The sequence below is a fragment of the Nyctibius grandis genome, chromosome 6 (genome assembly GCF_013368605.1).
Source record: "Nyctibius grandis isolate bNycGra1 chromosome 6, bNycGra1.pri, whole genome shotgun sequence".
Classification (NCBI taxonomy): Eukaryota; Metazoa; Chordata; class Aves; order Nyctibiiformes; family Nyctibiidae; genus Nyctibius; species Nyctibius grandis.
Genome location: NC_090663.1, coordinates 58530296 through 58547918, shown reverse-complemented (window position 1 = coordinate 58547918; position 17623 = coordinate 58530296). Strand labels below are relative to the sequence as shown.

General features: G+C 40.0%; 1 protein-coding gene across 1 annotated transcript in view; it reads left to right on the top strand.

The window, feature by feature from the left end:
- TSPAN5 (tetraspanin 5) overlaps positions 1-17623 on the top strand; it is a 90249-nt gene that overhangs the window by 68058 nt on the left and 4568 nt on the right. The window contains exons 2-5 of the mRNA XM_068404265.1: positions 160-210; positions 11607-11753; positions 13670-13840; positions 15853-15978. Of these exons, the coding sequence (XP_068260366.1) occupies positions 160-210; positions 11607-11753; positions 13670-13840; positions 15853-15978 (495 nt within the window). The remainder of the gene's footprint in view (positions 1-159; positions 211-11606; positions 11754-13669; positions 13841-15852; positions 15979-17623) is intronic.

The window sequence follows — 17623 nt, the reverse complement described above, 5'->3', positions numbered from 1 at the left end:
TAAACAACTACATACATATTTTTAAACTCTCAGTAAGCCCTTACAATCCTGATAAAATTGATTATCCAACAGAGAGGATGAGTCAATATATATGTTTTTTAAAAAAAATCCATAAATTTATAGTTCCTGATCTGATGTATTTTTATTTTTTCCCTTTAGTTCCTTGGCATAGCATTTCTTGGGATTGGATTGTGGGCATGGAATGAAAAGGTAAGTTGAATATAGCACCAATTCCATGGTTTTCCTCTTTCTTTCTCTTTTTCTCCTGAAATATTGGAATAGTAATATGCTGCACATGTTATGTGTCCACACACAGTTTCTACTGAAACAAAATCAAGCTTCTCTGTCAAATAAAACCTTGGCTCGGCTCACCTAGAGGAAGATCCTTGGCATCTTTCCCAAGAATGCCTTGGCAAGAAATCATGGCTGACACTCGCACATAAAATAACCATTTCAATCCATGCACGTTCAAACTGCAGCTCAGATACTAGAACACTCTCCTGAAGGCAGTATTGGCAGTGTGTCTCTGCTGCGTGTGTCCCCAGCAATGAAGAGGGAGCCTACATGTCTCCGAGGGCAGCCTCCTGAAACGAAACCTCCTCAGCTTTGCCTTAACATAGCATGCTAATTGCTGTTCCTCTTAAGCAAAAAAAACCCAAAACAAACCCAAAACCAAAACAAAGTGAACCCCGAAAACCAAGCCAAACATGAGACAGAATAACTGTTGATTTTTCTTGTGCAAATAAAACTGTCCACTGGAACACTCTGTTGCAAGACTGTAAAATCAACTTGGAAATGGGAAGAAAGGGGTGTGGGGAAAGAGAAAATATTTGTGAACCAGAGCCTAATTTTTAGTTTGCTTGCTGCAGAAGTTGGGAAGAAGATAAAATATCAGCACATAATATACAAAACAAGTCAGTATGTGTTGGGTTACTGGATGAAGAGTTTGGCTTGCTAAAAGACAACAGCTAAAATCAAAGCCAGAGTTTCCTTTTCTTCTTTGTTTAAAAGATTGAAAATAATAAAACCTGACTGATAACAATGGTGCTATGATATTCAGTTACATAATGTTTTTTTTCTTCTTTTAATGGAAAACACTTGAGTAAGTTACAAATTGATGTTCGCTTAAGGCGTAACAACTGGTGCTTGCAGCAGAACAAAACACATTGGAAGCACTGGAGTTGTGCCACTTAAAACTTCAGGACAAATTTTGCTGGTTCAGAAGTGAGTTGTTAGATTCTAATTGCTCTGTTCATGTGCCTTGGATGTAGGTGATTATGAATAGTAGTGGGATATTAATTAACTCACACTGTATGCACCCATATATATATATATGTATATTTACATACCATATGATACTTATGTTGGATGGCTTGAATAGGCTTGGAAAGAGGTGCTGTGACTTTTTTTTTTCATTCAGCAAAGATGTAAAAACATGTTTTATTTAATACTCTGAGCATACTCACAGAGCTTATACCTATGCCTAAGCACCAGAGAAGAACTTTATTTGAGAGTAGCTTTCTAGAAGAGATTTTAACATTTTTGTATCATTTCAGTAGGTAACACAAATAATTCCTCTTAAGAATGAATGAGCAGGTAAAGGGAAAACAGCTATAATTCTAGTGTTTGAATTCTAAAATATATCAGTCCTACAGCTAGACGGTGTTCTGGCAGAATAATGGTTTGTTAGGTTTCACGTATTTTCTATATGGGAAAGCACCCCCACCCTTCTCCTTCCTAGGAAAAATGCATTCAATTCATAATTGCTAATAGTCAGAAGCCAAAGCTCATGTTTTCACTTGAGATTTGGACATCTGTTATCAAGTCATCTTAAACCATTTTTAATCAGATCGTGAAAGTCGGAGAAAATGCAATGTTGTTTTTAAGACAAGCAAACAAAACCACCTAGAGCAGTTTAATATGCATTAGCTCAGGCTCCATATGTAGTTGCTTTTCTATAGAAATTAATAAATAAAATACAGTTTATTGTTTTAAAGTACAGGTCCTTCCTTGAAAATGATCATCTCTCCCCAGCTTCTCTATTATGTCCTGAGGTGCTTAGTGTGGACTGTTTCAGTTCATGGTTGTACCAACCAAAATGTAGTATAGGTATAGCTGAACTGCAGAGCTCTTGAGCACAGACAAACTGTATTTTTGTAGCAGGAATTGTGGAAAAATGGACTTGTGTCAAGCCAATTTGAGACCCTTCTTTCACTCAGCTCTCTGGAGGACAGGCAAAGGCCAGAAGCTGCAGTTGGCAAGATCAAGTTCCAGATATTCATAGGCCCCATGCAACATAGTGGGGGGCAGTTCAGTTACATCCCAGATAGAGTTGCTCTTGCTGCAGCTGGGGATTTGGTGGTGAAGGCCAAGTAGGTGAAGCCTAAGACTTGTGAGATCTGTAATGTAACTGAAAGCACTTGTCTAACTAGACTGCTTCTTGCCTAAGACTAGCCTGGATATCCCTTAGGCATTGTGGGCTGGTGTAATAGTATACTGTAAGACGGCAAAGCCACTTTGCAGAGAAGGACCTGGGGGTCCTGGTGTACACGAAGTTAAACATGAGCCAGCCCTGTGCCCTTGTGACAAAGAAGGCTAACGGTGTCCTGGGCTGTATTAGGAGTGTTGCCAGCAGGTTGAGGGAAGGGATTCTTCTCCTCTGCTCAGCACTGGTGAGGCCACACCTGGGCCAGTTCTGGGCTCCCCAGTACAGGAGAGACACTGATATACTGGAGAGTCTAAAGCAAAGGGCTGCCTAGATGATTAAGGGACTGGAGCATCCTTCAAGGAAGGGCTGAGAGAGCTAGGACTGTTCAGCCTGGAGAAGAGCAGGCTCAGGAGAATATTAATGTATATAAATACCTGAAGGAAGAGTGCAAAGAGGATGGAGCCAGGCTGTTTTCAGTGTTGCCCAGTGACAGAGGCAATGAGCATGAACTGAAACACAGGAAGTTCCCTCTGAACATCAGGAAACACTTTTTGCTGTGAAGGTGACTGAGCACTGACACGGTTTGCCCAGAGATGATGTGGAGTCTCCCTCTTGGAGATATTCAAAAGCAGTCTGGACATGGTCCTAGGCAGCTAGGTCTAGGTGATCAGATGACTTCCGGAGGTCCCTTCCAACCTCAACCATTCTGTGAAGACTGCTGCTGTCCCAGTGAACTAAGTCTTTATTAAAGTTGAACTTGGTGCTGCTACTGTATAATGTGTAAACATAAATTTATAAGGCTTTTTTGCAGGACTGGGTCTTCAGAAGGATTCCTCTACTGTAAACTGATTTGGTGGTGGGGAGGATTCTGATTTACTTCTGTCTTTAATCTTGTGGGTTTATATCCAGCTGTGTTGTTTTGTAACCTGGCCATCAACTTGTATATACTTTTGCTGCTTCACAGAATCTTTTTAAGACAAAAGGGTAGTGTGCCAGGCCACATTAAAAATGCAGGATGTAAAGAAATAATCCACACTTTACAGGAGTCTCGTTTGCTGCTGGCTAAAAACAGTTTGGAGTAGATTTGTGGGTTTGGTGGCTAGTTTCTCTTTTTTGCTAAGTTGGCTTGAATTCACCCTTTTAAACTTCGTTGTAAACAAGAAAAAAAGCACACTATACATTCTCATGACCTTCCTTACAGGCTTTGCAGGGAGAGGAAAGAGCTCGTTTGTCAAATAGGCAATAGAATTGGCTTGACAGCCAGTCAGCCAGCCCTAAACAAAAACTGGGCAATTAGCATTCTGAGTCATGAACCTGAAAGAGAGCTGGGGAGAGTGGGGTGGGGGCAATAAATTCGAAGGATGAATAAAGCTATCTATACATGGATGCACTATATAGCTCACAATGTCACAGTGTTTTCAGGCACACTAGACTTGGGCTTGTACCATAAAGTTCATCCATGGCAGCTGATTTCCACCCCGCCCCCAACAGTGACATATGAACGTCATTAATACATAGAGTCTGTACTGAAGAGTCTGTACTAAGCCCAAGCAACTTATACTACCTTTGCTCAGCAGCAGGGGAAAAATGTTTATATTTCACTGTCTTTTTTAACCACTTCTCCTGTTGACTTTTTAAAAATAAACTAGACTTGTGCAAAATGTCTATTTCCCTCCTTGATTGTATGTATTAGATAATGTGGTCTTAAGGCTCACTGGTTCATGGTATGGTGCCAGTAGGTACTTGGGAAAATAAGCTTCCTGGTTCTCTCACTACTTGCAGGAGACTGATATTCAAGAGTAGTGAGACTAAGTGATGAATTGCTGTTGTGTCTTCTGAGACCTAAGACTGTTCATGGAGAGGGAGTTTTTAGAAGGAAAGCACTGTGGTTTTGGGGTATTCTTTAAGTAGGAGGTAGCAAAGGTAGAGATATTAAAGTGGGGGGAAAATCTGCAGATCCTTGCAAAATTTGTTGGTTAGACTTAATGTATAACGTTGGCTGAAATGAAAAGGGAGAAGTGGAAGAGGTTGATTACATGCATGAGTTTGGTTTCTAGGCTTTTCTTCATAAATCAGTGTAACTAGAAGACACTCCAGCTCAGAAGTGAAGTTGTGCACAATTTAGAGTGCCAGTATCGTGCTTTGGTGTGCCAGCATAGTATTCTTAGCAAGCAGGAGCTCTAAATCTGGATGTCAAGTTTTAAGCTAGACTTTTACGTGTTGATGTAAGGTGATGTAGGCCTGCTTTGGTGTTCTCAGACAGGCTAAACTCCCTACATAGAAACAATCATGATTTGTCAGACCAAGTCTGTCTCTCCTTGCCCTGAAATGAAAACTACAGTTGTTTTCAGGAAAGATCTCTCACTGCTTTTACTGTCCCAGTGAGTGGCAGGCATCAAGAGGGAGAGATACTCTAGTCACTCCATAATTGTGTATACATGTCTATCAGATAGTTCTTTTAAAAACAGTTGTGGACAAGGAAACTGTGCGCATATCCTGTGGATCCTTATGGGCTGAAGGATTCCCAAAGCATATATCTTGCTTCTAAGCCAGGACCCTGTGTGTAGATTTTTACAGGACTGGGGAGGAGAGAGAGGGATACTAATATTTGCCATTGCATTTAATTTAAATTTCAATACGTAAAGATGCATTATCTAAACAGGCTCAAATCATTTTACTAGTGTTCCAACACCTTGTAACCATTAATCCTGAAAAATGTAAAAATCTGTATCTTGCATGTATTTATGCCAGTTATTCACCTGTTGAACTCTGCTTTGTCATGAAAGAAAGCTAGACTAGTTCTTCTTCACTAGACACTTGAAAAATAAACTTCTGCTGCTATTGCTGTTTGCTGTGGGAAATGCAAAACCAAGAAAAATGAAGGAAATAAGATTTGTAAACATCCCCCCACCTAGCTTCTTGCTTGCAGAGACGAAATTCTTGAGTGGAATACATTTGGCATGTTTCAATGACTATTGTTCTGTTCCCCATGCTCATTCAGATGCACAGCATGGAGAAACTGCATGGATTTTATGACTAACAAAGTAGATATTTTTCCATTTTAAAATCATGTATTTGGAAATACTTTTATTTTTATCACCCCCATGTGTTCCTATTTGCCAGTGATTCCAAGTCCTGCACATGAGCTTGTGGAAAGGCTAATCAATCCTCTGTTTGCAAAGAAGAAATGTTTCAGAAGATCTTGTATTGCTGAATCTTTTTTCTGACCATCTGCTTTTTTTTGTTCCTTCAGTAATGGGATTCTGCAGTGGAGATGGTTTTTTCCCATCTTGGAGGAAACGGGAAAAAAAATAGCTGATTTCTTCCATCCTACTGCTGGTGTTGTCTTCTTTTTAATTTTTAACGGCCCTCTGGGATGTTGTTTGTCATGGGGACTGTTGTGTTGAGTCCTGTTCTTTTACATGCACTACCATGTGCCAAATTCTATATACTTTTACAATGTGTCACCACTTTGTTCCTTAGGATGGTGGATTTCCTAAGTTGTCTCTGACTCAAGATGCCTTGAATTTTCATTACTGGGTCAGCTTTTCAAAATTGCTGCTGCCTAGAGTGTTTTCACTTGGAGCCGTTCTCTCTTGCCCTGCAGTATGCTACTGTGCTTGTGAAATCAGCTGTTCCAGAGAAAAGCAATGGTCTAGCAAACTTCTGGGAAAGTTTCTGAGACCTCAATGTGGCAGTGGATTCTCTGCACTATCCACAACCACAGACGGTCTGGAAATCTCGCTAGTTTGTTAATGCGCTTGTTACTGGCTTCTATTTGGCCTCATTAGGAACCAGGAACACAATCAGATTGCATAGGTGTGCCATCACTGAGGCACTGCTCCAACCAAGATGGCTTCCATACGTTCTGGGGAAATTAACTTTCTGGGTTCAGCATGCTGCTAAATGCAAGTAGTGTGGACCAATAGGAGAGGCAATGGTGTTGAAGACCCAACTTGCACACTCTGCAGGTTTTGAAAGGTTTGAGTTTTCTTTAGCCTAGTTCTAGTGTGATCTCATGGACTGAATGCCTGCTGATGGTTGGGACATGAGTTATGTTCCAGGGGCACATCTTCATTTGTAAGTAATCTAGCCTGTGTGCTTTGAGACTGTTCCTTGATGTGAACTGAAGCATAGCTTGTGTGTGATCCCTTTAAATGGACTCCTGGATCTGACCTGAAATGCTAATGTAGATGTGCACCAAAGGTGGCAGCTGGAGTTAGACATCTGTTTCTGGAAAGTAGTACAAATTGTCCTGATGATCTTAAAGAGTACAAGATGGAGAAGGGGTAAGGGGTGCACCCTTATTGCTTTTCTAAGTGATTGATGCTTCCTTATTTTTTATTGATGGGATAAAGGCAAACAATTGTGCAGCTATAATATCAGGAAGGGCCTTCTCGAGTTACTGTCTTCAAGACCAGCATTCTTCCTTTGCCTTGTTCTCCCCTGAGCTATGCATGAGAGCCGGCTTGTAGAGTGGAGGACTTTGGCCATGGGCAAAAACCGGCATGACAACAGAGGATCTGTCACTGGATTCAGGCATCTCTTATAGACTGTTTTTCTACCTGTGCTCACATACCGTAAGGAGAAGACTCCAGTTCCGCAGGAGCTTCTGGTGGACCTGACTTGGTTGTCTCGTGTTTCTTGGCATGGAGAAAAGCCCCACCAATGCCTTTTCCACCCACCCTTTTGTTGGAGAAAAGAGCAGGTCCTACTGTTTCACTTGACTTCCTCTCCTGAATTTGGGGTGGGGTAGGAATGTGAGGTCAGTCTTTCCTGTTCCATGGCTACATCATTGTATCCTAGTGATTGAAGTGAAGTACACTTCACAAATAAAGGAACTTTTTTCAGAACTTCACTGTTACTGATTTTAGTTCAATTATGAATGATGCTTTTGTTGCCTCACTACCCCAAACAAATTTTGACTTGTGGTGGATGACAAGGTTAAATAATAACCCAGGCTCTGTAATGTACAGCAGGCAGTTGAGGGTGGGGGAACAGAGCAAACAGATGAGCTTGAGATCAGCCAGGGAACACGTCCTACTGGCTCTCCTTGTGGGACTACAGCAGAGCCCTGGATTGATGCCATAGTGAGGAGAAAAGTATTAGAGTATGTAGCTTTGCACAAAGTGTTCACTGCCAAATAAAGATTACGCACGTGCCTAAACTACCAAGAAAGTGATGTGCGTGTACCCCAGAAAAATAACCATACTTCCAAAATGAGAATGTGGATTTAGGAAAAAAAATATTTCAGATGCTAAAGCGTCAGTCGTACTTGCAACTATTTAACAGTAAAGGTTGGAGTAGACTACTGCAGTAGTGTTGCTAAGAAAAATACTTCATGTTTGGAGAAAGCCTGACTTTAAAGGACTTACGGATGGTTTGTTTAGGTCTTGCGTTCGTGTAAGAGATAAGTCGACAAACAGTCGCCATAGATTCTGTGACTGACTGGTCAGCCTGAGGATTCAGTGTGTCACTGGAGGATGCAGTGTTAGAATGAGATTCCTGATACTCTGCTCAAGCATCTCTGGAAACATTCCCTTCTGCTTTTGGCTAAAGATGGGATGAAGACAGAATTGGTCACTACCACATGTTTGTACATCTCTGCCAAACTTTCCCCAGAAGCAGCCATCACAGCTAAAAAATACTGAATACTGTGGTAGTAGGCATTATAGAAACTTGAGGTGGATAGGAAAAGTATGTGCCTATAGGACTGTATGTTTAGTTCTTAACAGTATAAAGTGAGATAATATTCCCTGGTCATTGCCTTGCTGCTTGAAGCAAAATACGCTTTTCTTTAAATTATTGCACCTCTGTCTCTTCAGAGAGCTTGTTTGTAAGTGTCCAGAAAAAAAACCAAGACTGGAAAATGGTATTTCAGCAGTAAGCAGCAGTCTTCTACCAGTCTGCCTCTGTGCATCTCTAGCTGTAACCACAGAGCATTGTCTGTTTGTCATTCCTGCTGCTAGATATTGTTTTATTGCCAAAGCCTCTCTGAAGATTGTATATCCTGAGATGTCTCTCCAGAATACTGATAACTTGGGATTCATATACAGAGAGCACACAGAGTACAAACAAGAATTATGCAGTATGTGCTTTGTACTGTCAGGATGTATTATTTGGGGTTCATCCAAGCTAGGCCTATGATTCCCATATGTGGACTAGCAAAAGATGCACATAAAGGTACTTTCCAAGGTCAGCAAACAATGGCAGATAAAGCTTGTGTTATTCTATTTCAGTACATGTCAGATCATAGCTGCTCTGAGGATTTGGAGCCTGGAGGAGACCAGAGATCAGATGAGTGACTTTTGCCTTGTGGCTGTCCAACATGTGGCATGCCAGGGTACTAAGAGCCTGGCAGTGCTAGAAAATCAAGTCAGGTGGGAAAGGACACAATCAGAAAGGCAATATACAACTGATTCACTAAATTTTATTGTCATTCACTTTAATGGGAGTGTGACAAAATGCAAAATGGTGTATTTCTTCTCACTAACACTTCTTATGACTAGCTTCTCTACTGTCTGCAAATGTGAGTTGAATTTTACTTGGATTTCTTCTTTCATTTGAAATTTACCACTTTCATATGGAAAGAACTTGATTAAACACAGTAATTTGCTGTGGGGTTTTTTGTTTTGTTTTAAGAAAGACAAATTGTCTTATGAAGAGAGACTTAAAGGACTGTTATCCTTCTTGGATTTTTTTTTTTGAAGTAAAATAATTATAATACAAAGGCAACATCCTTTCTCCAGTGACTGTTTTCTCATTCTACTACATTAAGTCCATTAATTCCAAAATCGGCTAATGTTAAAAGAAATGAGTAGTAGTGTTTGCTTTAAGGCAGAATTTCTTCTCATCTTATGGTAACTATATAGGCACAGAGGGGAAACATAGAAAGGACTTAAACTTCGTGAAGAAGTCATTTTAACAGTCTTTTTCCCTTGGGGCAGAGCTCATGTTTCCTGACTTGTGCATTGCCAAGGCCATGGTTTCTTCAAAGGTTTGTGTGTTACTGGATTATACTGTTTATTTTGCTTGTCATTCTTAGCCAGAAAGTTATATCTTTGATTTCTTTTCTATGACAAATGCAATGAAGCAAAAGTATTGGAAAACTTTTGCACAAGTTAAGTGTTAATGACGGATAAGTGTTCATTTCAGCCTGGCTTGTACCATCGCATTATTGGTTAGTTAGAAAAAGGGACGTGCCAACTGGTCTGCTTTGATAGCAATACAGGCTCTGAGCAGCATTGTGCTATATCATGCCTTACGTCTATTTTTGTCTTTTTAATGAATGACAATAAGACTAGTACTATATGTAATGTAGGAGGAAAGTGATGAATGGGATTTTTTAAAAAATTTTTTTTTCATCCCTCTCTGTCAGGCAATAGCTTTCTGTGTAGTAGGAGGGAGAGGAATCCGGTTTGAGAAAGTCATTCATGCTGTTGGTTTATTGTTCATACTTTAGGAATGGGTTGTAGTCAGTTTTTTCTTCTGCTTTTAGCATGCTGGCCTTTTCCCAGGCTCCTTGCTGTGTGCATTGGAGAAATTAACGTGTATATTTTATTCAGTTGGCTGCATAATCTGTCTGTTATTCTGTCGTTGTCTGCAGAATTAAAAATCTTTGAGTATTGTCTTCATTTACTACTTGCTCAGTGTCAGTTTTGCTTGGGAAACTATGGAAGTGGTTGCAGACTATGTGGAATACTGTATTAGATATATTGGTTACAAGACTATTTGTATGTTCCGGGTGGTCCAAACTGAGTATATTAAAAAAAAAAAAAAAAAACCAAAAAAAACACAGGTCTAAAGCCAAGGTTGTGAACAGTCATCTGTTAACAATGTTACTAACAACTTTTGGAAATGAGGTCATGGTAACTTCCTTCAGAATTATTGCTGTTCTGAGACTATTTCAAAGACGCAAAGGGTATATGAACAGGGGAAAGGAAAAGGATGAAGAAATTCATAATTCTACATATAAGGAACCGTAGGAGTAAAGGTCTATATTGTTGCTTTTCAGGCCACAGCTTCATTCAGTAATTAGTAGGGAAAGCAGTAGTCCAAAGCACTCAGCCTGGGTTCAGGCTTCTTTGAGGAAACACATAGAGAAATATCTGCTACAGCAGTGTGCTTTGCATTGATCTACAGCACTGAGGAGGTGAATGAAGAAATAGTGGTACTTCAGCTTTTGTGCTTCTGAAAGGGTTTAGGAAACGGTAACTGTTCCTGTGCAAACTCACTGGAATAAGGAAGACACTGTACTTGCTTGATGTGACCCATCTGTTCAACATCAGCCAAACTCTGGTTAAAATGTGTTCAAAAAAAATGAAATAGTTCCTCAGGATTGCTGGTGTCACAACCCAGGCTCTGCTTCTAAGGGGGTAGTGGCATTACAAGCAGACTGTGCTGTCATATCTAAAACACAGCATATGTGGTTTACCATATGATAGGTCTAACCTAAGTTAGTGCAAACCATCTCCCAAGACAAGTCCTTAAACTGCCTTGTGTCCTACTGAGACATTTAACATTATTTTCAAATTTTTCCTGCTAACTGATTAGTCAGTAGCCATACCTTATTTATGTAATGTGGTTTTGGCACTGTAGATGCCTGAAGTTGAATTGCCCAGGTATCTGGTTTGTCAGACTTCGGTGTAAAATTCACTGTTGCCTGATGCCGCAACCTAGGAGCTCCCTTGTAATTTCTGTCCGTTGTTGTAAATACTGAGCATAAATGTTAAATTCAAGGTGGTGGTCTTGCTATTGACGGCTTTTTCTATCACAACATGTGTAACTGTGTGCTTACATAAACAATGTATATGATACCTAAAATGCATCTCAGCGTGGGTAATAAGATTGAGTTAAGTTTTGTTCAAATATCTATTCTGATTTCTAGCAGACTAATTCTCATAGCTACAAAAGCAGCAAAATGCCCTGTGGGTTTCTCGCAGAGGACTCTAGAAGCACATTTTGTTGTTCATTGCACATGTAGATTCAGAAATATTGTACATAATCTCCCTTTTAATCTATTTTGAATGCAAAGATTTTTTTTAATTGTGTTTTCTTGCTGTACTGCAGAACTTTATTCGCTGTATTCTTCTACCTTTTTAAAAAGAAAAATGGAGGCAGAATTTCTACAACTGAAAGCTGAACGTATTTTTATCCCCTGGCATTGTTTCTTTCCCAGGGAGTGCTGTCCAATATCTCCTCCATCACTGACCTGGGAGGCTTTGATCCAGTTTGGCTCTTCCTGGTAGTAGGAGGAGTTATGTTCATTTTGGGATTTGCAGGATGCATTGGAGCTTTGCGAGAAAATACCTTTCTTCTCAAATTTGTAAGTAGCATTTGCAACTGTGGCATTCATCAGTTACATAGCATAAGTCATGTTCTCTGTTCCTGCTTAGCTGTGTAAAGATTTTAAAATGTCTTTTGGGGAGCGGAAGGTGTTACCTGACGTGAGAGTACTGTTCTGTGAATTGCTTTTGCTTAACTGTTAACACTTTACAGCTCTTCAGTCTCTGGTCCTTACTGTTTTTTTTTTTTTTAAGGTTTGAAACTATTGATGGTAAGAATCGTAACATGGAACTACTGCTTTTTCATATGGATGTAGCCTAAAGTTCTGCTTTTCTGTCATGAAAAGATAAATTTCTGCTAAGAATCTGCATGTTGAACTTCGAGTGCATAACAAGCTGCCTATGAAATATGAGGAATGTAGATACACCACTGAATGTGACCCGTGTGATTTCTCCTGTGCAAGTGCCCCTCGTGGTACAGAGGAGATAGGACTGTTAGGAGGGGTTGCTTGCTGATATCCTCAGTTCTGTACTGTTCAGCTAATTTGAAAAGGCTTCATTGCTTACTGTCAGTGCTGGGGCCTGAGAGGGAGAAAGGGAGGAGAATGTGCCCAGGATAGGTGAAGAAAATAGAAGTTGTCTTCTGAGCTCTGGGCTGGACTGTTAGTTGGGGAAGGAGCTGCTGATATACAAACATACCTCAGTATTCAAAACTCCTTTAGCTAAGTAGCCTGGTTGTGTTTTTTTTGAAAGCCCTCCTCCTGTGAGCTTTGAAGATGAGGATAACAGTATCGTGTTCCATTTTAGATAAATTTAAGATTCATAGTAAAAATTCAAGACTCTACTCCATCACACCAACTTCCAGAGGTGGGCACAGCCTAGGGGTAGTAGTTGTGTCTTCATAACCATTAACTGTTAATATATATTTGAAAAGGCTTCCAGTGAAACAACTGCCTTCAAGTGACATATTTGGCTCACACAGACACGTTGTATAAGGGGAGGAGGCAGTTGAGAGGTACAGTTCTTGAGGCATTTGTAAAGCAGCTTGGGATAGTTCTAGCTTGCTCCTCTTGCCAAAAAAAGAAGAAAAGGCGGAGGAAGATATTGTAACACTCTCTTTCTCCTCTTCCTTGCTTCTCTTAGCTTGCCTAAAATGAACCCATCTGCTGTACCAGAAATAGCTTCCTATATGGCAGCTGCAGGAGAAATTAAAAATGCATCTGAACAAACACAGAGAGCATATTAAAATGAGACTCAAAGGCACAGTTGCAAATGGGATGAACTTCCAGTATATGAGGACCTCTGTGTGTTTTAAAACAGCGTAGAGTCAGTGGAGATGCTTGGAGAAAGTGGCAGATCATTAGTAATGCCTTTGGCATCCATTGCATTTGCATTAATCATAGCAGCCTCATTTGGTTTTAATGTGGATGTGAGTCATTCCATAGACATTCTACTCCGACTTAGTCATTAATTAATTTCTGCTGTTACCAATTTTTGCTTTGTCCACTTAGGCAAAGCTTTACCAGTGAGGGTGTCTAAAGAAAAAGTCACGTAGAAAGCATTTCACTGGCGCTATTGGTTGTTTATGCCTTTGCAAATGTAAGTGCCTACAAAGAAATTTAAGATGAGTTTTCAGAGGGCCCACAGGTGGTGAGTAGCTGTCTCTGTTGAAGTTTACAGTGAATTCTCTTGGACCTCTTTGAAAATACTAGTGAAATGTCCAAAGCTTGAATTCGTTAGCATTTTTATTATTTGTTAGAATAGAATTAAGATTCCTGCACTACAGCCCTAATTAAAAATGGTATGTTTTTTAATTTAAAATTTCCTGTGTGCTGGAATAGCTTGAACTTGCTCTGAAACAGATAAAGCCCTAACACTGGATGTAATTGTGAGCCTTGAAAAATAAGTATTTGGTCATAAAGCAAAGTAATTTTAACCTTTTTCTTTTTCTTCATAGTTTTCTGTGTTTCTTGGAATTATTTTCTTCTTGGAGCTCACTGCTGGTGTTCTAGCATTTGTTTTCAAAGACTGGATAAAGGACCAGCTGTATTTCTTTATAAACAACAACATCAGAGCATACCGAGATGACATTGATTTGCAAAACCTCATAGACTTCACACAGGAATATGTAAGTTGGACTGTGTTTATTTTTTGTAAGGCTTGCTTTAAAGAAATACCTACTCTATTTTTTACTTCCCATCTGTTTGGTTTCTTCAAGGAACAACAAATATTCTAGCACATAATACTTTTGAATATATATGTATATATTTCCCTTCACAGAACTTCTACAAACACACAGCACCTGTGAAAAGTGGCTTACTTGTTGATGTATGACTGAGCAAAACAAGATGGGAGAGGTGGGGTGACTTATTCTTGAAGACCTAGAGATAGTATGTCAAATCTACAAGATAACCTTCAGTGTCTTGTGTTCAGGTTTTTTGAGTATATTCTGTATGTGTATGAAGATATTCTAGGGTTCTTGGGCGGGGCGGATGCTCAAAATATCTTATTGTAGGAGCTATCACACCTGTTTAAAAAAATAATCCTTTTCTAAGCTTAATTTTGTTTTGAGATGGGTATTGGTATAGTTCTAGCAACGTTAGAGGGGCTACACCACACTGCAGAGTGGCAGAGTGTTTAGCTGGTCTGAGTGAAACTACAGTGTTATTTCTTTTTAAGTAGACTTAATGCAATTAGCCTAATGAAGTGGGCAACTCACAAAGTTCTCATAGGAAATATCTGAATGATACTACATCTGCCCTTTGGAGGGAAGGGTGAAGCCAGAGACACACATGCTTGTGCGGGTTAAGGTCTGTAGTTTACCAGTGTATGTAAAGGAGTCTTGCACTGACTTGACAAGTTATTTTGCCAGTACCTTCTTGCTCTGGTTACTCAACTGTGGCTTGTGTTGATGAACTCCTCTTTGATTTTGGCTCTGTGTGGCTAACATGGTTAAGTGTTGGTTGAAATAATGTTTAGTAATTTTTGTACATTCTGCAATTAAAATAATTTCATTCAATGTTTGATTTGCTTCTGTATGCCTTGGGGGGAAAAAATGAAAAGTGAGTCAGTAACAGGATGTGGATCCTTGCACTGGTTTGAATCTTGTCCATTTGGGAGAAGGTCAGAGGTCGCTACAGTCTGAAAGCAGTGGTCTACTTGTATGCAACCAAAAGGCTACAGTCCAGTTTTGCAGGCACTGTGTAGAATTTGCTCTCCTAACTGGATTAGCAATCTTACCAGGTAAGTCAGGGACAGCATGAGCCTGGAGAGCAAGCTACTTTTTCAGCTAGTAGAGATAATGCTTCAAGACAACATGTTCCAGTATTGCAGAGGGAACTGTGCTACATCTGGAAAGAGAAAACTGCTATTCCAATGCCTTTAAAAATGTGGTTTGTTTGGGTTTTTTCTTAATTTTTTTTTTTAAGTTGACATAGATGGGTTCATTGGGCTACTCCTTAAATGCCGTAAACCATGAGTTGTCCACTGATCTCCAGTCCATCCTTTGTATGTTCAGCAAGTTTTAGCAACTCTTTCTGTGTTCAGTGTGTTTTGCCAGAGACTAAGCCGGCCATTTGGCATATTTACTTTTTGAAGGATTCTGCCTGCCTTCAATAAAGACGTTATTTGTGTAAAGTGTCGTGCTCAGGAAACAATGTGTTCATACTGTCTGATGTACAGCCAGGCAAAGATTCCCCCAAACTGGCAAAAGGAGTAGCTATACTGGTGTAACCCTCGGAGCTGATTAGTTTTATTGCAAACCCAGGGCACATTAGACCGGACAAAGTATTGTACTCTTGGCTCTACTATCCCTGGGGCCTGAGCTGTAGGCCTGTGCAACTCTGTGGTGTTGTGTAGGCTTATCAGTTCACTCCATGGGTTTCTTTCCAGAGAGCAGCGTTGCAGGGTGTGAACATAACTTTAATCACGTGATAATTTTAGAACAACTTACAGGTTTGGAATGGTCTTTAAAAAAACCCAAACAAACAACAACAACAACAACAACAAAACCCAAAAAACCCAAGCCAGCTTCAGTGAAACCAGGGGGAATCTCAGATTTTGTTTTGAAAGATAGAGGGGAAACTGGCAGTGATGATGCATGTTACTAATGCTGAGATTTTTGTTCTGAATTTGTTCTAGTGGCAGTGCTGTGGGGCTTTTGGAGCTGATGACTGGAACCTTAATATTTACTTCAATTGCACAGATTCCAATGCAAGTCGAGAGCGCTGTGGTGTGCCATTCTCTTGCTGCACGAAAGACCCTGCGGTAAGTGACAGTCAAGAGGGTAGGATGGGTCTGCTGTTCCAATTTTAAATCACTAAGATTTTTATTTTTCCTGGAAGTCATGCATGATCATTACCTTCTCACCAAGATGTATTTTTTTTGTACTTGCAGCTCAGCTTAATGACTAGCTTTTCTGCAGTCAGCAAAAATCCTGAGCTAACTTAAGCCTTCGTTGTGTGCTGTTTGCTGCTTTTCATTAGAATGAGAGAACCGTGGGCTTGACTGAACATACATATTAATTTTAGCAAGTACAAAAAGCAGAAGCCCTTAATGAGTTGAAGGATATGAGCTTTCAGTTGAATATCATCAGGATATTTCATTTGCTGCCTTAAAGAACAGCAACTCTAAGAACAGACACTCTGAAGCAGGTATTACTCATTATTTAATGCAGTGTCCAAAGGCTGCAGCCAGTTTAACCCAGTTTATGCTAGGTACGGTAATGAATGACAGTCTGTGCCCTGAAGAACTGACATATGTTTTCATTAGAATCTTGAGTCAGTTATGGACATCTTTACATGCTCTTTTTTTCCCTTTAAAATTACTGCTTGTGCTACTGTCACCTGAGATCAGACTTGAAAGGTCAGAAATTGTTTGAAGCAAGAGCTTTTTGGTAAATTTTCATATCTTTTAAAATAGTTGTAGTTCTGGATCATGAAGCAGAAAATGTTGGAGCCATGCATTACTAGTACGGACATGATCAAGAATGAAGTGTAAAGTGTAGGGAAGCAGTTCACTGACAGCGAAAGGCTTGGAACAGGGGTGGGTGTGTGCACGGAAAATTATGTGGCTAACACTGCATACATCTGACTTTCATATAGCTTAAAAGAAGCAGCCTGTGAGTGCTTGTATTATCTAGTAGTTCAGCTGTGGTTTTTTTCCACCTGGAGTGACCTATAGTTCCTTGAATGTATGAGTCTGTAGCACTGACTGAAGTTAGGCAAATTGCCAACAGGCACCTCAGGTTCTTCCTGCCTTGCTAATGCAATGCAGTCGCTGCTCCTGGTATCCAGGCGCTGCTGCTGCTCTCCCCCTCTCCTGATAAGGCACTGCCACTTGCACAAGCTGCATTCTGGTTCCTCTGCAGTGGACATGTCTTCACAGTAGTTTGAATATTTCTCACAATCATAATTGAAAATGTTTTAATGAAATATTAAAACAAAATGTAGGTTAGGCTCGAGCATTACATTATGCTTAGGATTCCCCCCTACTGTTTGCCTGTCTGCCCACCCAGCCACACAGAGAGGTCATCACAACCCAGTTTTAAAAATATAGTTGTTATAAAACCAAACCAGTGACAGCAGTACAAGGTAATCCTATAAATACATAATCCATGCTAAAGTTCTCTCTCTCTTTGTGTGTATATGGTTATGCGGTTTCTTAGGGGGTGATGCAGCAACCAGAAATATAAACATATCTCATTCATCGTAGGGAAGCAACATGCTTAATTGCCTTTAAAATAAAGACTAAAGATAATAATACTTCTAAAAATATTAGAAGTCGTGTATAACTGATATAATTGTAACCAAACTGTGACTGGTTTGATTGCAGTGATAAACACAGGTTCATTCTGTGGGAAAGCAAATTTGTCCCTCTTGGAATTAGGATGCAGCATTGGACTAATGCAAAA